Source organism: Rhipicephalus microplus, chromosome 2 (assembly GCF_043290135.1).
Source record: "Rhipicephalus microplus isolate Deutch F79 chromosome 2, USDA_Rmic, whole genome shotgun sequence".
NCBI lineage: Eukaryota > Metazoa > Arthropoda > Arachnida > Ixodida > Ixodidae > Rhipicephalus > Rhipicephalus microplus.
Window position 1 is genome coordinate 245,460,303 of NC_134701.1, and position 23,220 is coordinate 245,483,522.

The 23,220-nt window shown below is 44.3% G+C and overlaps 3 protein-coding genes across 4 annotated transcripts in view; 2 read left to right on the top strand and 1 right to left on the bottom strand.

The window, feature by feature from the left end:
* Positions 1-11,514, top strand: part of LOC119170196 (CWF19-like protein 2) — a 33,821-nt gene extending 22,307 nt beyond the window's left edge. For both annotated transcript variants that reach the window (XM_075878378.1, XM_075878385.1), the window contains 2 exons: positions 6,930-7,035; positions 11,207-11,514. In XM_075878378.1, the coding sequence (XP_075734493.1) occupies positions 6,930-7,035; positions 11,207-11,355 (255 nt within the window). In that variant the 3' untranslated portion in view covers positions 11,356-11,514. The remainder of the gene's footprint in view (positions 1-6,929; positions 7,036-11,206) is intronic.
* A 676-nt stretch (positions 11,515-12,190) lies between these two features.
* On the bottom strand, positions 12,191-15,407 carry LOC119170197 (RNA-binding protein 41). The gene is made up of 5 exons (XM_037421281.2): positions 15,080-15,407; positions 14,818-15,001; positions 13,922-14,446; positions 12,377-12,521; positions 12,191-12,298 (listed from the first exon to the last, which is right to left on the bottom strand). The coding sequence occupies exons 1-5, from the start codon at positions 15,235-15,237 to the stop codon at positions 12,195-12,197; spliced, it is 1,116 nt and encodes a 371-aa protein (XP_037277178.2). The 5' UTR covers positions 15,238-15,407; the 3' UTR covers positions 12,191-12,194.
* Positions 15,408-15,648: 241 nt separating this feature from the next.
* On the top strand, positions 15,649-22,886 carry LOC119170195 (protein YIPF6). Its single transcript, XM_037421277.2, has 7 exons — positions 15,649-15,710; positions 16,086-16,220; positions 17,553-17,631; positions 17,710-17,752; positions 18,756-18,881; positions 21,229-21,389; positions 22,310-22,886. The coding sequence occupies exons 1-7, from the start codon at positions 15,651-15,653 to the stop codon at positions 22,423-22,425; spliced, it is 720 nt and encodes a 239-aa protein (XP_037277174.2). The 5' UTR covers positions 15,649-15,650; the 3' UTR covers positions 22,426-22,886.
* The last annotated feature ends 334 nt before the right edge of the window (positions 22,887-23,220 follow it).

Here is a 23,220-nt window from a genome sequence, read left to right on the forward strand (position 1 = left end):
GTACGACAGAATGGTGTCGCATACAACATGAAAGTTCATGTCCATACAGGAGAAAAAAGGGAGAGAAGCCAGTGGTAGTTTGAGATGCAGAGTTGTAAGCGTAGGTGACGAAAGGGATTACGCGGTCCCAGCTTGTGTGGTCTTGCCCCGCCGCGGTGGGCTAGTGGCTAAGATACTCGGCTGCTGACCTGCAGGTCGCGGGTTCAAATCCCGGCTGTGGCGGCTGCATTTTCGATGGAGGCGGAAATGTCGTAGGCCCATGTGCTCAGATTTGGGTGCACGTTAAAGAACCCCAGGTGGTCGAAATTTCCGGAGCCTTCCACTACGGCGTCTCTCAAAATTATATGGTGGTTTTGGGATGTTAAACCCCACAAATCAATCAGCTTGTGTGGTCTTCCGACATGTACATCGCCAGCATGTCGGCAAAGGTACAATTGAAGTGTTCTGTCATGCCATTAGTCTGAGGATGGTATGCGGAAGCGGTGCTGTGTATAATGTGGCATTCTTTGAGCAGAACCTCGGTGGCATTTGAGAGGAAGACGCGGCCACGGTCACTAAGTAATTCACGTGGGGCCTCATAGCGCAGAATGAGATGCGGTGGCGGCTGGTAGCGCAGATGTTTCTGCGTACCACGTGAGGTGGTCGCTGGCGACTATTATCCAGCGGTTGCCGTCAATAGTGGTCGGGAGTGGTCCGAAGAGATCGACTTCCACGCGATCGAATGGTCGGGCAGGGCAGGGCAATAGCTGTAGAGGACCAGCAGTGCTGTGAGTAGGAACCTTGCGACGTTGGCACGTAGGTCGCGACTGAGCGTTCTGGCGAACGTATCGATACATGCCTCGCCAGTAGTACCTCAGGCGAAGACGCGAGTATGTCTTGAACGAGCCAGCGTCACCGCACTGAGGGTTGTCGTGGAAGGCACTGCAAATGTCCGCGCGCAAATGACGGGGGATCACGAGGAGCCACCTGCAGCCTCCGGTCAGGTAATTGCGACGATACAGCAAGCCTTCATGAAATGCAAAGTGTTGGACTTGACGACGTAGGGTGCGTGAGGCAGAGTTTGGGGCTGTTGCGCCTCTGGGTCCCGCGGGTCTCAGTTTGGTAGCGGGCCCCCGTCCTAGGACCCATCGTCGAACAAGTCAGATGAGGCGCTCGTAATAACAACAACAATTTATTTACATGGTTAGTAACTGAGAATTCGAAAGGAGCACGAGAAGTCAAGAACTGTAAATGAGAACTGTTAAACTGTAGAACTTCAAATATACAAAAGTCTTCTGCTTATATAGCGCCTCGTTGCCAAACCTGGGTGCATTGTCCCCTGTTTCCGCCAATAGGGCGCTCCATGGTCTAGGTGCTCCACCCACGAAGGAGGGGAAAGACACCACACAATGCATGTGGAGAGGGCACAGTCTACACGATGCCCAAATAAGGTCACAAATGCACTGCACCGACGTTTCGCACACGTCACCAAGATTTTGCGCACGTCCAATGATCTTAGATGACCTTGGTTTCCAAGACTCTTCTGGCAGTTGGGTGAGGTTCGGAAAACCGGCTGCCAGTACACGTGTCAAACTTGCCTGACTGTGTTTGGGTAGGACAATGTAGTGGTGTGCCAGCATATCGTCAAAATATGCCACTTCATTCAGCCGATCCTATGGAGAAAAGGAGGAAGGAGGGGTAGTCATAGTCAACTAATTCCTTGTCGTGGAGGCGGGCTCCCGCAAGGGCTGCAGCAGATAGTGCATTATCCTTTTCTTTAACCCCACATTCCATTCCTTGTTGTTTGCTAGAAGCTGCGGCTTAGCTGCGAATATCCGGGGCTCTGCTTCTCCTCGCAAGGTGCAGCCGCAGCCAGTTTGGTTTTAGCTTTCAGCCCAAACTGCAAATACCACACTGGTTCCGATATTTCCAGATCCTCGGTGACCTCAAAAATGGCCCAGCTGCCACCTTGTCTGCCTCGAAAACCTTGCATAGAGTCGAGCTCACAATGGCTTGGCTCGTGCCGTTTCTTTGCGGGAACCGGTCCTGGACCCCTTGTTCACGTTTTGCTGACAGGAAACCAACCCGTTTTGACGACACATCCTTGCTTAGAATGCGTCAAAATATTTTCGTCCCGTTCACAAACGCCGAAAGACTTCAATAGAAATTACGGTCGTAACAGGGCCCGTTGAGACAAAATGTCAAGCAGGGAAGCGATCCAGAGACCTTTGCACCGTTCTTCTGGCGTGTCGGTGATGGTCAGAGATGATAAATAACAAGTGGAAGCTGGTGAGCTGACGGAGTCAGAAGGCAGTGGTGACTGAGATAGGGCATCAGTGTCCGAGTGCTTTCGTCCAGAGCGATAAATCACACGTATATCATACTCCTGTAATCGTAAAGCCCAGCGAGCCAGGCGTCCAGTCTGGTCTTTCAAGGACGACAGCCAGCATAGCGAATGGTGGTCGGTAACAACATCAAACTGATGCCCATAGAGGTAGGTGCGAAATTTGCCGATTTCCCAAACAATTGCCAAACAATCCTTTTCTGTGAAGGAGTAATTCGACTCCGCCTTTGTGAGGGTACGACTGGCATATGCTACAGCGTACTTACCAAAGTCTGGTTTTCACTGAGCTAATACCGCGCCAAGGCCGACACCGCAAGCATCCGTGTGTATTTCTGTAGGCGCATTGGGATTATAGTGGTGCAGAATGGGAGGAGACATGAGGAGTAGTCGAAGCGTCGTAAAAGACTCATCGCAGTCAGTATTCCAAGTTGAGAGGTCGCTGCTGCTGGCGAGAAGCTGTGTCAAAGGGGATAAATGAAGGCGAAATTGCAAATGAAGTGCCGAAAATATAAACACAGACCAATAAAGCTTTGGAGTTCCTTTAGAGTGCTGGGCTTAGGATATTCGGCAACCGCTCGAAGTTTGGCAGGATCTGGCGAAATTCCTTCTTTGGAGACAACGTGGCCTACGATGGTAAGCTGAGGGGCGCAAAAATGACATTTCTTTAGGTTTAACTGCAAGCCGGTGTTAGTGAGGCACTCGAGAACTTGTTCAAGGCGAGCGATATCAGATGGGAAATCTGCAGAAAAAACCACTATGTCATTAAGCAGCATAACAGGTCTGCCATTTGAGGTCTCTGGGAATGGTGTCTATCATCTTTTCGAAAGTAGCAGGCGCATTGCAAAGGCCGAAAGGCATTACATTAAATTTGTATAAATTATCAGGGGTGACAAACGCTGTTTTCGGACGGTCGGCTTCAGCCATGGGAACTTGCCAGTAGCCTGAGCGCAGATCCAGTGATAAGAAATATTCGGCTCCTTGAAGGCAGTCCAAGGCCTCGTCGATGCAGGGTAAGGGATAAACATCCATCCGCGTAATCTTGTTTAGGCGGCGGTAGTCAATGCAAAATCTTACCAAACCGTCTTTTTTCCGCACCAGCACGACAGGAGAGGCCCAGGGACTGTTCGATTCTTGAATCACCCCACATTTCAGCATGTCATCGACGTTGACAGCGTCCTTGCCGAGTAACGCGGCGTTCTGCCTGCGATACTCGGCAAGGATGCTGTCGCAGGGGAGCATGATGACTGGTGTCATTACGATGAACCACTGCACACGTCCGCCCCAATAATGGCTGGCCAACATCGAAAGAAGCACGAAAGCGTTCAAGCAGTTGAACAACCGTTGTGCTCTGGACTGGCGTAAGCGCGTCATCGACGCTACGTAGGAGGATGTCTTGGACAAGGGAGGTAGTAGCCACGGCGGAAGTGACGGAATTTATCGTCAACGGTGTCTTAATGCGGTTGCATCCAAAGGAAAGATGGCGTCAAAACTGTCTAAATTCCCATCACATTCGCCGCATAACAGAGTTGCCGAGCGAGGAAAGGAATTGCACGCATAGACCACGCCGGCACCATTCACAAGGGTAACGACGGCAAATGGAAGTATGAGGTTCCGTCTGCGTGCACAGTCTTCAGATGGTGTAAACAAGGCAGTCAAATCACAAACAGAGTCAGAGGAAACAGACACCAGGGTGGCAGAGAACGGAGAAATGATAGCGTCAGCAGTGACAACCAATTTAGGCACCGGGTTCGGGACGTCGATGACTGTGGTACTGAAAGGGCACAAAGCGGGTCGAGCTCCAGCGCAGTCAACGACCACATCATGTGTAGAAAGGAAGTCCCAACAAAGGATCACATCATGGGACGCATGTGGTAGGACAACGAATTCCACAATGTAGAATGCGTCATTGATAAAAAGACGTGCTGTGCACGCCGCCACAGGCTCAACGTGCTGGGAGCTCGCTGTCCGTAATCAGAAACGGGTGTTGTCAGTTTCTGCAGTTTGTGGCACAAAAGTTCACTTAAAACAGAAACGGCAGCTCCTATGTCGACAAGAGCGTTCGTCGCAACATCATCAATAATAACTGCAATCTCGTTCCGAGGGGAAAGATGAGGCCGTGAAATTTTCGACAAAGGCGCAGTTCGTGTCTCAGGAACTGCGACTCTTAGTTTTCCTCTTGCGTGGGGTTGGTACGGCTGAGCATTGGAGAAATGGAGCGGTGCTGGGGAGGAGGAGATTGACGTGAGGGGGAACTGGCATGGCACGAATAAGCGCCCGATGAGTCGGCGGAAACAGGGTGTGCTGGTTGCTGTGGCATGTAGTCAAGGTTGGGGATGTAATCATTGGCATAAAAGACTTCGCTGATGACGACAGTGACGCGCAACATGGCCAGGATTGCCGCAGGTGTAGCAGATGGGCCTGTTGTCGGGAGTGCGCCAAGGGTTGTGAGGTGGTCCTGGAGGCGAGAGGGGTTGCGCGAGAACAGGTCGTATTGAGTGAACAGGGCATGGTGGCGAGTAGAAGTTGGTGACTGGGGCGGATGGTGTTGGCATCGGTCGAGCATAGGAATGGGTAACGGCCTCAGCATATGTATATCAAAACGTTTATTTGAAAAAGAAACAAGGAAAAAAGATACAGAGAGCATGTGGTTGGGGCCCCTATTCCAGGGCTCCATTGGCTTTAGCGGTTCGCTGCGCCTGGTCGAGGAGCGCTAGTTGCACCCCCAGATCCTCGCTGGCGAGCAGTCTCCCACTTCTCTCTTACGGAAATTTTGCCGGCTATTTGCGGCAAGTTAATTTCGGTTGGCCTGCTCTGACAATCCCACGTTATGTGTGCGAGAGTGGGCCTGCCTCCGCACCACGGACAACTATCGCTGTACATCGCAAGGTGATGGCATGCTTCAACAAAAGATTTGGATATGTATTTGTTCGTATACGATGCCAGTCATAAGAGTACCGCCCGGTTAAAGCTGTGTGTGGTACACTGTACCTTCGTCGCTCAAGCCATTGGTTTTCAAGGATATCTTGCGGTAAAAAGGGGCTGTCGTCGGAGTGGTAGGCCGCTCAGTTTGTTAAAGCACGAGCTGCGCCGTCCACTCTCTCATTGCCATCGAGTCCTGTGTGACCCGGGCACCAGATGATAGCATGGTCCTGCGTTAGGTCCGGTCCTAATTGGCGTATGTTGTGTGGTAGTCTTCCCAGGCCTCAGCATAGATGAGAAGCGCTGCAGGCTGCGTTGACGGTACAGGAGGTGGAACCGCCTCAGCAACTTCAGCCTGAATGACACGACGGAGTGAGTGATTCAGTGCCGTGGGACTCTCTGTGACAGTTGTGACAATAGAGAGCTGACGAGCTATTTCCTTATGGATGTACTGCTTGGTGGAATATTCAGCGCCAGTGCTCTTAGCTTCCAAAGATGAGAGTTCCACTGTGGGAATTCTGGCGCTACGGGTAGAAGAGTGCTCTTTGCGCAGCTTGTCAAAGCTTTGCCACAGTTCAATGACTTGCGCTACTGTCTGAGGGCACTTGGCTACCAGCATATGAAATGCACCGTCATCTATGCATTTTAGTATGTGCCTTGTTTTGTCAGACTCTGCCATAGACGCATTCACGGGCTTAGACAGATCGATGACGTCCTCAATATAACTCGTAAGCGTCTCACCGTTTCTTTGGGGTCTGGCATGAAGGCGATGTTCGGCGCGAAGCTTGCGCAATCCAGCTGACCGAAGAATGAAGAGATGATTTGCTTGAATGCTGACCATGTGGTGAACTCAGCTTCATGGTTGTAGTACCATAGCTTCACCTCATCGGTCAGATAAAAGCAGACGCATGTCAACTTAGCAGGGTCATCCCATTTGTTGGGACTGCTAACACGCTCAAACTCTACAAGCCAGTCTTCGACATCAAGTACGTCGGTGCCGCTGAACATTGAAGGGTCATGTTGACGAAGCGTCCCAGCACACATGACCGTAGGTGGTGGTTGGGAAGGAGCGGCGTCCTCGGCCATTTCGGGGGCAGATGTTAAAGTCCGGTGGCGGAGCTCCAGGACGAAAAGGGGAACGACCCAGCAGCGCTCCACCAAATGTAACAAGCGTGTTCTTCGGAGGAGTTCCAGCAAGAAACTCGCCAGGGCAAGCAAGACAGCTGCAGCACAGAAGACAGGAGGCCGAGAGCGTGACACACGAACATCGTCGTCTTTTCTCTCGCTGCAACAGAGCTAGCGCCGATGTGCACCGGTACAATAATTACAATTCTACACACTTTGAAAGGATGCAGGGGTGTGCTCGGGTGTGTATTTTTTTTCCGTACCAAAAAGAAAGCTCTGACTGTGTTTTGTTATTGTAATGTTGCTCCTATAATGTTGTAATGTAATGTTGTAATGTTGCTCCTGTCATACGTTAAAAATTAATCTAATCAATAGGCTAATGGATGCTATTCATATTTTTATGTATACCAAAGTCTTACAAAGTAGATTCATTTTTGTTGCGTGAGAATGTGACCTTCCATAGCATCGAATGTTCATTGATGACCTATAAACAGTAGACAGTAGTCGTCCTGCTTACTTATGCCACTTAATTACCACCTACTTTCCCTTCCTACAATTGCAGATTCCCAGAGGCCTGCCCTATTTTTCGGTTGACTTCGGTCTTCAAGGAGGATTTGCTCACGTTATTGAAGACGAAAAAGACTTTCCAGTTTACTTTGGAAAGGCAAGTCATTTGGGTGGTCAGCTTTTGCAATGTCAAAATAGATTCAGGCTTTACAGTGTATTTATGCATACAGCAAGGGTGCAAGAGCTGCGCCGATTGCGCTAATTTGATACAAATCCCCATTTCTGCACCAAGCTGTGCCAAAAGCATGAAATTTGCTGAAATTTGGTCATGCTGCATGAAAATGCCAGACCAGCCTCAAAATTTTGTCAGTTGCCCTAATTTCAGCAAGAAATAGAGGCCACGTTGGTCACCTGCAGTTTGTGTCATCAATCAATCCGAGCATGCAGACTCTAACCCTAAACCACAATGTCAGATATATTCCCGTTAGGTCAGGGCACTTGTGAGATGTGATCGACCAGCTAAAGTACCAATTCCGTACACCCATCGGTCCGCCGACTGCAGGGGATATTTATCGGTGGAACGGCGCAACCCCTAGACAAAAATGGGTTGCCGTACTCACCAATGCTTCGCGAGAAATATGAACTTCCTAAGCAAATGTGGCTATTGCATGTTAGCTGGTACAGCTAAAGTGCATACGTGTTTTTCGCACGCATACAGAGTCGATGTGCTGTGAACGCCGGCGCTCTCGGCGACCACGTTGGTCGCCGTAGCTAAGGTGTATAAAACATTTTTTTGTTTCCAAGTTGTGTGAGTTGCATCGTCCCGGCGATAAATATCCGGTGCTGTCGCTGGATCAACCGGCGCTTTGGCGCGTGCCATTGTTGCTTAATCTCGTAGAACGAAAACGTCTTGCGAGTGAGCCGAAAAGTTGGGGCCTAAACCTAATCACATTGTGAAAAAAAAAAAAAAAAAAAGAGGAGGGGGCGTAGTGGTGTTCGAAAATTTCTTGGCCTTGCTCTAACCCCTGCAGAACACCGGTTAATCCACCTTCGCCGCAGTATGCCAGTGCTTTGCGTAAAAGCGTATTATGATTTGGAAAGGGCTCTTAGCGTTAACACAGTTCATTTTGTTCAATTGCTTATTCGTGTATACACCACATAACTGAGTACTTCTATGACTGCTGATTTTTAAAGATGTTACGGGTAACCACTTGAAGCAGTGTATGACATTGCTGGCGGTTAAAAAAAACTGTGTGCCAGTTTTTTTTTTGACACCCCTACTATCAGTTTCACTAATCCCCGGATTTTCAAGGTCGCCAGCTTGCCAGATCCACATTTCAATTTACAAAGTGTCAAAGTATTTAAAGGGACCGACAACTGACTTTTTTTGATCCAGTTTTTCCCTGCGGGACAGAAAGCTTACCCTTCGTAGAGATCGTAGCTGCAGTAGTTATTCTGAAGAGGTTGTAGTCATTTTATAAGCAGTATTTTTCGATCTGAAAGGCTCTGAACACGGTAGTGCCTTTTCATCTGCAATGCTGAGTATTGATAGCGATGCGGGTAGCCTTTCTGGTGGCTTATGCATGCTGTCGTTGTTCTTATTTCGCAGGATTTCCTGAGACTATGCTTAACCTTGTTTATTCTGCGCTTTACAACTATTTTTGAAAATAACAAGCTGTTACAATAAGACGGTGTGGCTCTATAGAGCATCGCCAAGTCAAGTAATCAAAAATGGAACTGCGCATATGTCACGCAAAGGCAGCGCCACTTCAATGCATACTACTAACGCAAGCTTCTACATATACTTTTATAAAATATTATTTTTGCTATAAAGAATCAAGCAATATTTCAGTACTAATCAATAAATTGTTGACCGTGTACATTAACACATGGTCACGTGACAGGGCATTCATGATAGTTTATTTTTTTGCCACCAGAGATGCCACAGGTCATTTTTTGCAATTTTCAATGTAGAAATACAAATAAAAATCCATTTCTCACGAGAAAAACAGGATTAGTTTGAGTCACTATAAGGGACAATCTTTCCGCCTGTGCAGTCATCTCATTTCATGTTCTGGGCAGTTGTCGGTCCCTTCAGAAGATGTGGCAAATGCTAATGTGGGCTTTATGGTTGTCTGCTCAGTGGTGTGATTCAAAATACTACTTTTATTGAAGTAGCAGTGCTCATGTTTACTCTGCATGATTCAGGCGATGTCAAATGATTCGTACATATTTTTTTCGAAATGTAAGTCTTCTCTTTTTCACTGCTCCAAATTTGGTTTTTCGTGATAAAATATTGATGTTTTTTTTCCTGGAAGCTGCTCCAACAGCAAAGTTTTGCTGCTCCGGAAATTGTTATAAATTCTAATTCGGCTGTTGCACCCCTGCATACAGGAGAAAAATGTCACAGAGCCATATCTGAGTCAAATGTAGATGATTGGTTTTCTGGTATGAGATATCATGTAGTAGTGGCTTTCCTGCCATCAGTGGGCGACTGGCAGTGCCACACTTTTTTGCTTGTGCTATGCGGTAGGTAGCGTTTGACAGGAGTCAAACGACTAATCAGGCAGCTAACAAGCTCTGATCAAGAGTTAGGCAGCTATAGAATGAGGGACCTTTGCTTGAAAATATCGTGCCTTAGGCATCCTTTGTGCTGCAAAAACCTTGAAAGCTTCAAGAGTACTATTTGTGGACAAGTTAGTGGTTGTGGTACAGAATAATATTAGTAAGTCTGCTTTTTGGCAGAACTACTGTAAAACCTCAGTGATACGAATCTCATGGGGTCATCAAAATATTCGTATCAGGCTCTGAAATTCATATCGCCAGAACAAAAGAAAGTGGGTGTACCTTTTCACATATTCTGTCTCAAGGCAGCAACAATGTCATAAACAGCTTGAAATTATTGACAGTAAAGTTTTTAGATGTCAAAGATCGTACTTGTGCTTGTGAATGTAGGCATGTGTAAATAATGAACCATATGTGTTGTGATCCACCCTTTCCAAATTTTAGTACGCCTTTTTGCATGGCACCAGTGTACTGTGGCAAAAATGACCGAAAAAGTGCTTTTCACGCAATAAATGCAAGACAGAAAATTTTAAACCGTGAGCCTTATCCTTTTTTGCTGAGACTGCCGACCCACTTATTCTTCTCGTCCTCATCCACCTTTCCCATGACTTCTGATTGCCACGACATGGCTCGCAATCCACGTCGCTGGCGTTTTTTAACACATCACGACGACACACTGGGGAGGCGAGGAAGAAGAAAAACAATATAACTGAGATGTGAACGCCATTTGGAATCTAAGCACGAATACACACAAAGACACATTAAGGCCTTTGAGATTCGTGCGCACAATCTCGAGGGCTACGATTTGCCGTTAGTGGTCAGCTGAAGGCGGGGTGCACATGCCCATGGTTTGGTTACCACGCGTGCAGAATTACTGCGTTTTGCGTGAGAGCATGGGTAGCGGGGTGAAAATAAGTTCACCAGAACCACACGTAATTACATTGTAGGCTAATAAACCTTGGCCAGAGATCAAAGAAAAATTTATCACGCCAAAATTCATACTAGCCATGATTGTATCTCCAAGGTTTCACTGTGTTTTGTGAAACTAGCAGTATTGTTTGGCTGATGTTGTAAGAGGCTGTAGCTGTAGGAGACGGTATATTACTGTGTGTTGTATAACAATGTGTTAGACACATCACTGTTTGAATCATTTGAAAATTTGGGCAGCAAAACTAAAACTTCCTTACCATCAATTCATGTACATAACAAATATTAATTGTTTAGTAAACGTTCCTTAGATAACGTATTGCTGTGAAAAAAAAAAACATACAAAGCCCAGCGTATTGTACACAGTGCATGCTTGACAATGATTCAATATACACATTCCCAGACATTATTTCTGCAAAGTGTAAAAGCAAGACCTGCTGTGTTCAGTGCTGTAATTAACATTTAGTTACAATTAACCTGAAATTCTCTTGCATTCTATTTTTTTGTTACTCTTGGCAATGGTAAGCAAAGTGCAAGAGCATTCTGTGGGAATAGGGAATCGATACTGTCCAACCCTTTTATAAGGATGCTGATGTAAGAAAAAAATGGGTATAAGAGATGCCAGTGGGCCCCAGTACAAATAGGGGTATGTAATAACATACAAACATCGTACCCTGCTTATTAGAGACGCCTCATTCAAAAGACAAGAATTCCTTCCTGGTGCATGCCTCTTAACTTCACATTTTTGGTGATTGCGTTATTGGGTAATGCAGTTACTGTGTATATTGTGCTTCACATCGCATATATTTTCGTATCGCTTTTGTATCACACATTAGGAAGTCGTGGGTGGCATGCTGGATTCGGAGCCCAGACTCTGGCTGAAACAACAACACGAGAGCTTTGACGAGCAAAAGAAAAAAGTCCTGGAGTTTGCCAAGTGGTGGGAGCCTTATGACTGGACCGAGCGGCTCAAAACCGAATCATCATAGTGCACAGCACTAGAATTTTAAACTTTTTGTTGCGGCTGCATTCAGCCATAAAGTTTGCAAAAGAATCATAGAGCACCATCTTAAACGTTGATGTGGTATTGCTTAGCATTACAAGTTCATTGTGTAGACAGCCACAAATAAACAATGTATGTTAATGTAGCTTGTGGTGAACTATTATTGCCTTCTAGTGATGCTTGCTGGACCTCTTGACCTTCCTTATTCTTTTTGATCATGTACAGAACAGAACAAATCCAATAAACGAGTTAGGCCTTATATTGGCAGTCGCAAGAATAGCAGCCTTTTGCTGGAGCTTATGAAATCAAATGCATGGAAGAGTGTGTTTTTGTAACCTTGTAAACAAATTCACTTGGCATGTGTTCTTAGCATAGACATAAAAATTTATTTGCTGTATGCTGAGACGACATTGGAATTGTACACTTAGGCTGGCAGCACTTCATTGCTGGGAACATTTCATGGTTCAAGGCAGTGTTGGAACCTTTTTATGCAGCATGCTGGCATCAGGAAACTTGAAACAGTGACCAAAAAGTAAAAATAAAAAAATTCAGATGACTGTGACTTTGCTTATGAGCCTAAACCGAAAGCAAGTGCTCTACTGGCTTCTTTTCTCTGTCTGAAGACGTCTAACAATAGGATTGGAAGAGGTGCATTATGGTTGACGTATAAAAAGATGTTGCATACATTTCACTGATATCTACTATCTGTCATTGTACATATACATAAAATTGCGCATAACAGTGCCTTTGTAGGTGGGTAACAACAATGGCAGCGCAGTTGCACCAGATAAAAGAGAGAAAAATGAACACTAAATGCAGACTAGTTTAAGCCGTTCTTGTTTTATTTTTTCCATACTCTATGACCATTGGCTTTCCTCTTAGAACATATCCATTGCACAGCTCCAGTGCCTTTTTGGCAGCCTGTACATCTGCAATATCAACAAAAAGAAATTGATGAAGAGGCTCCTTTGCCTCGGTCTTGAAGTTCAATAGGGCACTGCACTTACTCGGTAAAGTGATAAATGCTTGTCCCCTCAACTTGCCAGACAAAAGCCTGTACTTCACTGGGCAAGCCTCCTCATCGAAGCGGCAAAATAGTGCCATCAGTTCTCGAATGTCTGTTTTGTGGTGCAGGTTTTTCAGGTACAGCACCTGCGTTTGTGAAAAGTGTTTGGGAAAAACACAAAGGAAAGTGGTGCAGTAGAATTTTGTTATAGCAAAAGCTTATTGGGGCCACACATAAGCTGCTACTATACCTCATGACTACCTATTTTGGGAGAAGAGACAGAAATTGATTCATACAATCCTAGACATTAAACTGGATCGGTGCGAAGGAGATGCAATGCTTTGTCAACATATTATCTCTCTTCTCTTGAAGTAGCATCAAAAGTAAATGTTGAATATGGTGAAGTGTATTATTGAATGAGAAGCAATGCCGTCTGACATGTGTTGCATGACTTCATGTTTGGCAACTTCGAAGTGTAGGCGATGCTGTATTGCTGTAGAGCTCTTACATTTATGTCTGCATAGCAAATTTCTGCTCTGTTAAAAACACTGAAATGTATGATGTTGAATTTCAAGGTTTTGTTGAACTGTGCTTCTCACTAAAATAGAGCATGGTCAACAAAATCTCATATCTACGCCATCACGTCTGACACAGTGGCATATCACACTTCACATGTTTGGGACCTCTGATGAGCATGCAGAGAGTGAATCAGAAAGCTCCAACTCGTTTATTTATTTATTTATTTAAAAGTACCTTACAGGCCTTTGCTAAGGCATAGTGTAAGGGGGCAGTACGAAAGGTGCATTTCAGTGGCGTTTACAAAATACAAATAGGTGAACAGCATTCATAAACCAAATGACAAAGAGCAGTGCAATAAAAAGTAGTTACGGCAGTACTGGTAAATAAAAAATCACAACACCAGCAAAGATAAACGTATACTAGGGTAATAATCACAGGAGGAATTATCTCTCTAGTAATGTAGACAAGAAAACTTGACATTTTATACAATGACTTGGTTCTCACTTGAAAAAGAAAAAGAAGTAAGAAAAAAAAAAGCGACACTACTGATTTATAAGACGATGAATTAAAAAACAAGAAAGAAAAATTACAATGATATAGAGGGTGTACTGCTATAACGGCAAACTTCTTTGCGCTTCTTTGGCCAAATAACTGGCCAATGTGTCGCAAAGTTTATTAGTGTTTTCTAGACATGCGATTCTATCTTGCAGAGAGTTCCAACATCGGACAGCACATGGAAGTGCTCGGCTGTCGAATGCACGTGTTGAACAGTAAATGCACGAAAAGCTAAAATGATTATAAAGCCTGTGTGACGTAGAGTAAGGTCATTCGAAGCATGCTAGTGTTTGAGATGAATTAATTATTTTGTGAAACAGTATTCTTTATGAATTCATTAATGTGTTCATCAGTGGTTTATTTTTGCCATCATATAAGTTTTTCTACAAAAGTGTATGTTCGATTTTTAAAAGAAAAATGCTGACCTCTCGGCTATAAAATGAATGACGAAAGTGTGAAATTTTCAACTTACTTGGCTTTCACACCCTGGACTGTAATCATGAAAGCGTGGCAGCTTTTTAATCTCCTCAAGCCCAAGTCTTTCCGCTGTTATTTCGTCTTCGGGAAGGGGCACAACAGCATGATAGATGGTTGGGTCTGGACGACGCTTCCCTTCAGCACATTCGCTGCTCTTATCTTGTGCTTGCTTTTCATCTTCATTTGTATGCGACAGGCAATGTTCTGGTTCAGTTTGTCTCTTCTTTCTTCTCCTGCTCATCACTCTTTCCATCAGTCTCTGCGAAAACTCTGCGATGTGGCTCATGGGATCTTTAGGAAGTGCCGTTTGTGAGGAAGAACTCTCCGTGCAGGTGATGGTCTCCGAAGACGATGTGCCGGCACCATCAATCCCCAAGTAAGCAAAGTGCTCTTCGCTCCTCAGTTGGTCTAAGCAGGCATTTTCAATGAACTTCTGGCCATTCTTCACCTTTGACTCTATATGCTTCAGCCTCGAATCCAGCATGACTGGATCCATCAAAGGGTGCTTCTGCTTTACCATCTGAAAGGTATTAGCTCTGTAAGTTGTTAGGGTACCGAAGCTTGATCTCGATAATGCACATACATTTAGCGAAGCCCTGGTATCCTTCTCAATACTTAGTTACTAAGACGTTACATCGCTGTAAATTTCGCGCACCGTAAAGCTCGAAATATAGCCTGTACGTAACCCATTGTTCGCTATACAGGCGATTTCGTTGTATTGGCATTGAGCAAACGAAACCGGAAGGGTGCCTTAATATGCGCGGGAACCATAACTCTCGGATGGTCTAGCATGCGCTTCTGTGTCTGTAAACAGGCGCACTTACTTCGACGTTTCAATAACTGTCCTTAAATATACAAGGCATTGCAAAGTACCTCCAACATCCAACTTACCGCAGAGTCTTTTGACTGGAGATATAGTTCGATTTCATCGTTCGTGAGACCACATTGCAGCAACACTTGTATCGCTTGTTCACGTGAATCGACTGCTTTGTACTCATCCAAAGAGCGAGCGCCAGCGACAGGGAGTTCCACATAGTTCCCGGCAGCTGTGAAGTGTTTCTGCTGCTCTGAAAGACTGAAGAAGTTCACAAAAGTGAGAGCCATGCATAACGCTCAAACAGATTAACAGAAGCGCTGTTAATTAACACTCAACTGTTTGACGGAAAACCGGGTGTCAAGCTGTTTTGTTAGCATCTCTTGAAGCAGCCTTTCGGATTCCGTTTCGGTACCATGTTCGCCTTTCAGACGCTTGCGAGGACATTGTCCATGCAAATCGTCTTCGTACGGGGAACGAAGGCTGTCGTAGTTCATGATTGCTGGTGTACTAGCGCTTCAAACACACGTAGATATGTATCCAGCTGTACGAAGCTTCTGTTATTAGGTCACATTTGCATGAAGAGGAGCGAATATGCATAAGGACGAGCGTTAAAGCACCGCCTTATATAATTATTTTGTAGGGCTAGAATACATTCGATGTTGCGGCCGCCCGACGATTGTGTACGCTCAACAACATCGTCTGCTTAATGGCTACAAAACGCCTCTGTTCTGGCTTAAATAATGAGAACTATCCAGATCAATCCAGCAACAAATACACACATGAATGATATTTGTTTAACGTAAACAATATATATGAATAAAACCTTGGCAACATTCTGTTTAAAAAGTTACTTCAATAATAATAAAGCGTTTTTGTTACAAAAGTTGCTGTGCATTATGATAAAAGAATGCGGCTCAGCAGCACTGGCTTGGTAGCCAATATGGCTGAACACAAGGCAATTTTGCAGGTACGGTCTTTCTACGTGTCAACAATTGTGTCAACGGTTATTCTAATACGCTAACGGACTTCATCAGTCCTGATTGTTGGGCTTTTAGTGCGGAACACGTGTATATTGTCTTGCGTTAGCCGATCATGTTGCAGAGAGCGCTGTATAGGGTATAGTCGTAGGTGCAAACTTCGTTTCGTGTTTGGTTTCTGATGCCATCCAAATGTTGTCCTGGACCGTTTCGGAAAGTACTACTGTCACGGCGTTGTTGTGGTAAGATGGTGTAGAGCAGCCGAACCCATACGCCTTTGGAATGATCAGTAGTGCACCCGTGATGGGCTTGGAATGCGAAATCGAATTCTCGTGCTTAGATCCGTGATCTCTTTCCACACGCAGTCTGGTTCAAGCGGCTACCAAAGACCCCCTTACCAGGACTATGAAGCCCCCTTGGAAGGCGACATTGCCGCTGTGGCAACGCCCTCTGAAGAAAAGGAGTTCAACACACTCGACGAACCAGTGCTTACAACCATTGTAAGGCGCCCTGATTTTAGTCTGCTGCCGGTACCAAGCCGGTCGATTATCATCAAAATACTCGGGTTGTGCTACGGAGCAAGCTAGTGCGATCTGACAGTGTTACCTCGGTTTCGTAATAACAAGTTTTATAATTGAAGAATCCAAACAGTCTGAGACTCTAGAAAATGTCTCCGGGCTAAACAAATAGCATAAAAATGATGTTTGCGTGCGTGTGCAATATTTCCATCGCTCTACGTTTTATATCATTTGTCTATTTTTTCTTTTGTAAAGTATGAGCTTGTAAATGCAGTGCTGCTTTTTCTACATATGGATGCCTTACAACCATTCATGTAGGCATCCCAATAGGGGGTAACATGGAAACGCTATAAATCGAAAATCAGATGCTTTTGTTTTACGTCCTATGGTTGCAGCTACACTTCATTAATTTTTTTTACTGGAAGCAGCAGACACATATCCAGTGCCAAATATAGCTTTCTTTACGAGAAGCTTGCGGCAAATTGTTGTTGCAGTCGCATGTTGGCCCAGTATGGTCTACTGTTACAGGGAACGTGCAAGTTCGTGGTCGGCAGGCCATGCGGCGCTAACGGGCAGCGAGATTTGTAAATGTGGCACTTGCGCATAGAATTGTTAGGGTGGAGCGTGCCCAGTTTCGTCCGCCACCTTTCTGCCTGTGCGCATGAAAGCATTGGAAAGCTTTTCTGTATTTCTGCCGCGCAGTTTATCGGGCTGTCATTTTGCCTGCTGCTTATCAGATTTATAGCAAGCACAAAAAATGTATGGCTTTATTTATTGCTGCAGTGTTTCGCAAGTTGTCACCGTAAAGTCATCACGTTTTTCACTTGCTGCGCGCTGCAACTGGCCACTTTTGATAACAGATAAAGCTATCGAAGTCTGATGCAGCGAACATTCTAAGCTCATCCAGCTGACCATGAAGTATTGGCTTATTAAAAATGCGGGAGTCAGTACCAGTTAATACAGTGTGAAAACAAAAAGCGCAAAGGATCATGGCTCGCTAGCGCATGCCAAGCGCATGTGCAAAAAACTAACAGACAATGTGGGGCATGCAATGTCTTTATGAATCAATGCATGCGCCGCATTAGCAAATCTTGCCAGCAGTTAGCGCTGCGTGAACCGCCGGCCATGCACTCGCGTGTTCCCCCTAACAGTGGACTGCACTGTACATTTATAATGCACATAGTGGCATCATAATAGGCTATCGAATGTGTTTGTTGTAGAAGCATGTAGGCTGGAAGTATGTGTAGCTATTTATTTAGTTATGGGCCTTTACATTGTTCTCTTTAATATATGTACTTCATTTTTTTTTTTCAGACAAGGGATCTAAAGGCCATTGGCATCAAGTTTGCCCATGTCTTGTATCCAAAACAAAAAAACACAATCTTGAGGGACTGTAAGTATAACACTTATGGTTCTTGCGCTCGATAAACTGATGTTTCATTCATTTATATTTATTGAATTCCTAATGCAGGGGACTTATGGGGACCTCTAATCCTCTGCGTCTTCCTTGCCATGTAAGCAAACAGTTTTCAGATATGATCGCAATAGACTGTTACGTAACCAATGTTACTTCGGGATGCATGAGTATTTGACGCTGCATCTGCATGTGAAAGTGTTAGTGAATGGGATCAATAACTGGCCAAGATGTATTTTGGGGCTAATTGGTTCATACTTGCAATAAAACAGTGCCAGCTAAAACAAGAGACCAGACGTAGAGGAACGACACTTGCATAGATCGCTGACATTTTGTTATTGGACCCTGTGCATCTGTTCTTCCTCCTCGTCTGGTACCTTGTTTTTGCTAATGCTTTTTTACAGCAATAAGTGGCTACGCTATCTAAAACTAATACACATAGTCGAAAATTACCGCAGCACCGAGTGAAAAAGTTTTTTTTATATCGATCAGGCTCACAACTACCATTAGTGCCATGGCGATTTTTCAAGGATGCTCCTGTTGTTATTCCAAGATGCTGTGCTGCATTCAATCTGCCAAGCATAGAAATTATTATTGTGAATTGCCGGATGTACAATCCTATTAAAAAAAAAAGAAGGCAGCGAATAGCATCTCTCTAGTGCGCAGGTTGGCTTCAGTGACATAAACTCGTGCAATTGTTAGCAGCACCATGTAACTGCTACAGAAGTTAAGTCACTTCTTCCCCACCCATTCTTCATACTAGCACACATTGCCTGCTCCCTTTTAGATTAATGACCTAATTGTTGAGTCATGCCAGCTAGCCACACATTGAAAGGAGAATGCTGTAGTTCTTGTGCACACTTTGAAGCATTGAATACATTAGAATGCGCAATGCAAGTTCATGCTTTCATGTTTCTTCGTGTTGCACTTTCGTGCCTTGCCTTGTACGACTGTCATCTTGGTGGCTTATTTTGTACCGTATTGTCATGCAAAAAGTTGGCCAGCCTAAGGTGTATGGAAAGGCCCCATAGCTCTTCTGTGCTGCCACGAAGAACGAAGTTGAAAAGTTCTGTTCATATGTTACACCCTCTTTCATTTTATAGGATGCTACAGCAGCCAGATGATGAAAAAATACACAGGGGCGCTCCTCAGTTTGCCCAGATATTCGTCTTGGTGTGGCTAGGTGCCGGCATCGTCACATTGAACTGCAGACTTTTGGGAGGAACGATGTGAGCACAGCTTTGTTGCACGCTCCTTGAGTATAGTGCCATTTTTCAATACTTTTGCATTGACTGCTATTTTGTTGCTTCTGGAGACAAACTTTCTGCCCAGTCTCGTGCTGATACGCTTATATAGTATTGTAAATGCATATTGTGTGATCTTTGTTGGTTATTTATTTAATGTTTCTGGGGTCTATAATGAAATCGCCGCTCTTGGGACACACAGACACAGTAGACGTGGTTAAGCAAACCAAACATAAGTCCATTTATATATTCACCTGCTTCTACAAACGATGATGTCATCAGTTGAATCAAGTACATTGCTAGTGTCACGCTAAACAACCTTATGCAATATTTCAGTATAACACACAAACACGTCACTGACAATAGACTCATTACAAAGAACCCACAGGAAATGGCCTGCAGATCCTCTACAGGAGACGTCGATCCTTGATTGCCGCCAAATGCCGAAGAGACTCGTTTCTTTTTTCTGTACGCCAGTCTACCCTATTCGCCGGTTACGTTAACCCGTGCTAAACACAGTGCCATCGTCCGCTTGGCAGCTGTTAAACCGAAATGGGGCTTATCCATGAGACGTGCGCTCGCCGTGAAGCACAAACGACCTCACATGAGGCTGATAGCACCCCCACATGTTTCTTTAGACATGGATTTTACTATTTTGTTGCTAAAGTAGGTAATTCAGCGTGGAAGAAAGTTATGCAAAAAAAAAAATGCTGCTCTACTGTTACAGTACCTTTTTTTGTTGTTGTTTTGTACTCTCGGGATTCAAAGAACTATTTCAATGAAGCTAGTAGCTGTACATCACTTAACAGGGTGTTGAATGGTAAGAGGGACCGTGGCAAAGCAGAACAAACACTGAACATGCTGTGGAACTTGCAAGGTCTCACGCCACAATGAGAAGGTTGTTGTTGGCAAAGGGTAAAAATGAAAATGAGGAAGCCATATGCAGTTGTGTATGTGAGGTAAAATGTCATTATATTGTGTGTTTAACATCAGTCCTGTTTAGAAGAAATAGTAGAAGCAATTACCTTGAAATAGATGGTATGAGAGTCTTTGTAACTTGCTGTGGTAGCTCTGTGTCTATGGCGTGATGTTACTGCATAAAAAGTTGTGCAATTTGTGATTATGGGCTTTGGTTTCACCAGGAAAAAGATCCACTGTGTGGTCACACAACACTAGCTTCGCTTAAATGTGTCAAGGCTGTTAATATGGTCAGTAGCACTGCCAGTTGGGCAAGGTGGTGTGGGTTTATAGTTAGGAGCGGTGCAAAAAACACGGGACACAAAATGATAAGAACACAGGGACACAAGGTCTTAATTTGGTTTTTACATACTGTTCCAGCCTTGGCTTATTTTCTGTTGCACTTGCTTCACAATGGCACAGTGCTTACACTGCTTGCTTGCCGACCGCTGTGGTTCCAACCGTCGCGCTGGTCACGTTTTGGTGAAAATTAAATGCTCGAGGCCTGTGTGCTTAGATTTAGGTGCACTTTAATAAACCCTAGGTGGCTGAAATTTCCCTAGCCCTCCACTATAGCAGCCCTCATGATCGCAGTGGGTTTTTAGTTTGTAAAACCCCTGCACTTATTAATATTCAATTGTGTCAGTTCATTAACATTTTCTGTTTAACTGCATTTGAGGAAAGAGCAGAATTTGTAGTGTTTATCAAGTAACATAATGCTCATTATGGTTGCATTCCTGTGTGCCACTTTTATGAAATTTATTGTTTTGAGTGATAAAGACAACCTTTCATGAGTGCCTACTCAGAAGTAACAGTGTTGCCAAGCTATTTTTGATAAAAGAAAGTATCAAAGTGCCTTTGTTAAAGGTTCACTTATTTTTAAGAAGCTCTGGTAAAAAAAGAGCGGCTGCCTCTGTGCTCAGGTTCCAGGCTAAGCAAGTGAATGTTGCATGTCAAGTCAAGTTGGCCTTGAAAGTATCACCGTGACGTTTCCATGGCGTTAGAACATTTTTTGTTGACTAATGCATTCCGTTGTTCAAAACATAGTTATAGGATATCGGTTTATTTTAATCCAGAAAATGTGCACGGAAACCTCGAAGCTTGTTCGGCGTGTGCCTATTATGTTATCTCATTTGGTGCTCCCCAATGTTACTTTTGTAGCATGCGCTTCATAACAGCATTTCCCATATATTTATATTTTAACAGGGGCATGAATCCTTAGGTAGTTACTTGGTGTTCAGTGAGCTCTTGTTTCTTTATCTTTCACTATAAGCAGCAGGGCTGCAAAAGGCAGTGTTGATGAACTAGTTATAGTATGTGTGCTTAAACTTCTCACTTCCTACCAATTTTGTACTTGCTTTTTCCTTGTGCCCAGATCATTCTTCCAGAGTGTGTGCGTGCTGGGCTATTGCTTGCTGGCACCCTGTGTTGCATTAATCATATGCAGAATCATTCTGCTAGCTGGGAACCAGACTGTTGGACTGTTCATCCTCCGCTTCTTTGTGACCATGCTTGGCTTTGGCTGGGCTGTATTTGGTGAGCCCATATTTATTAATTTTTTGTGCTGATTTAAAACACCAACAGCGAACTGGAAAATGTATCGATGCCCTTATGCTCTCATATTAGTCTCTTTTTGAATGTAATAGATTCTGGGGAACTTGCATTTGAATCTTGCTTTTCGATTTTCACAGATGATGCGAGTGGAATAGTAACTCAATCACATTGTCACGAAATTGCAGTTGAGGTGAATCTTAAGTATGCTTCATTTCAAAAGGACTTGTTTTTGGTCAAGTTGGTGCATACATGGTGAAGATGGCTGAGGCGCAAAAAACATTTCGTGAAACAGGAGGAGCAGAAGAGAAGAAAGAACAGCACCAACTACCAACTGTTTAATGACGGTCTGAGAAATGCACAGAGTAAAAGACAATGCTGTGCATGCGTGCACAGCCAACAAACGCCGTACAGCGTCATGTTCAAGACAATATGTTATCCAAAAACTGCATTTCTGTGGAATACAACGTAATAGATGTACCAGTGCTACAATCGGGCCCTTTCTTTTTGATAAAAAAAGCTTCCAAGAGCTCTCTAGCTGTTTATTTGTCACTCCTACCGAGAATAACCGTTTTCTCAAACCATGGCACACATCCGCAGGCTTTACAGTGAGCTGGAAGATGCACATGGTCAATTATGCCTAAACTATTGGCATGCTCCTCCTGTTTCAAGAAAAGTTTTTTGGGCCTCAATCATCTGCACCAAGTATGCTTCATCTGTAAATAGTCTTTCTTTTCAGGCAAGTGGAAAGAAAGCTTAATGCTTTTATAGATTTTAATTGTAACAACAATGTCTAAGTGCATTTTTACCTTTATATAGAAAGCTAGTCTGCTTCTGAAATATTCTGGCATCCTTTATTATTTCTATTAATAACAATGACTCCTTTCTTTTTGTTCCTTTACAAGCATCAACGGCATTCCTTGCAGACAGCCAGCCGTCATCAAAGAAAGCACTGGCGGTGTATCCCATCTGTCTTTTCTATTTCGTGATCAGCTGGCTGATACTGGCGCGCTCACCCTAGGATCTTGTGGAACAAGCCGGAGACATATCTTCCTTTGTCCCTCCTCGTGAACTGAACTGAACTCAAACAACAATTGCAGCGTATGCACTGATACTGATTTACGCGTGCATTTTTCTCTTTCTCTTGTTCAAAGGGGACACTAGGATTGAGACCTAATTTATTTTTTTGCTCGCGGAATAGCAGAAGGAAAGAAAGAAGAAAAAAAAATTGAGGAGTGCTTTGGAACTAGTATGCTTTCCTTTGGAAGGAAGAGATGTGTTGTTCCAACAGTTCAAAGAACTAGGAGTTGCTTCAACTTTCATGAAGGTAGCTGTTCTGAGTGTGATAATGAAAGTGCTTTCTCAAAAGGCGTTCTTTGCGCTTTGTTTCTGTCTGTGTGGGAGACTGATTGTTGAAATGTCTAGTCACATTCCACAATTTTCTGTACAAAGAACACTTTTATAATAAAGGTTGCTTCTTAAGCCTTTTAGTTTTCCCTTTCATGTAGCCATAACCTGATGCTTTTTTTTTGCTTAGATAAGGTTTGATAAAATCTGTGGCAGTGGCATGAAGGCAACCCTTTTGGGCATAGGCGCCATTTTTAACAGCGCAATTTACATAAGTACTGTGGTCATATTTCTTGCGGTGTTGTCCTGGGCCGGCCATGTTGCTAGAGCTGTGGCTTCCATGGCTGCTTTGTGGTTACACACCACCGATTCCAATAATTCTAGTAGCGCGGAAGGTGAAGCAACTGGGTCAGCCTTCTGCCAGCTCTGCGTAAAGCCATTGGGCTAAGTCTACTGTGCTGAATTAAGT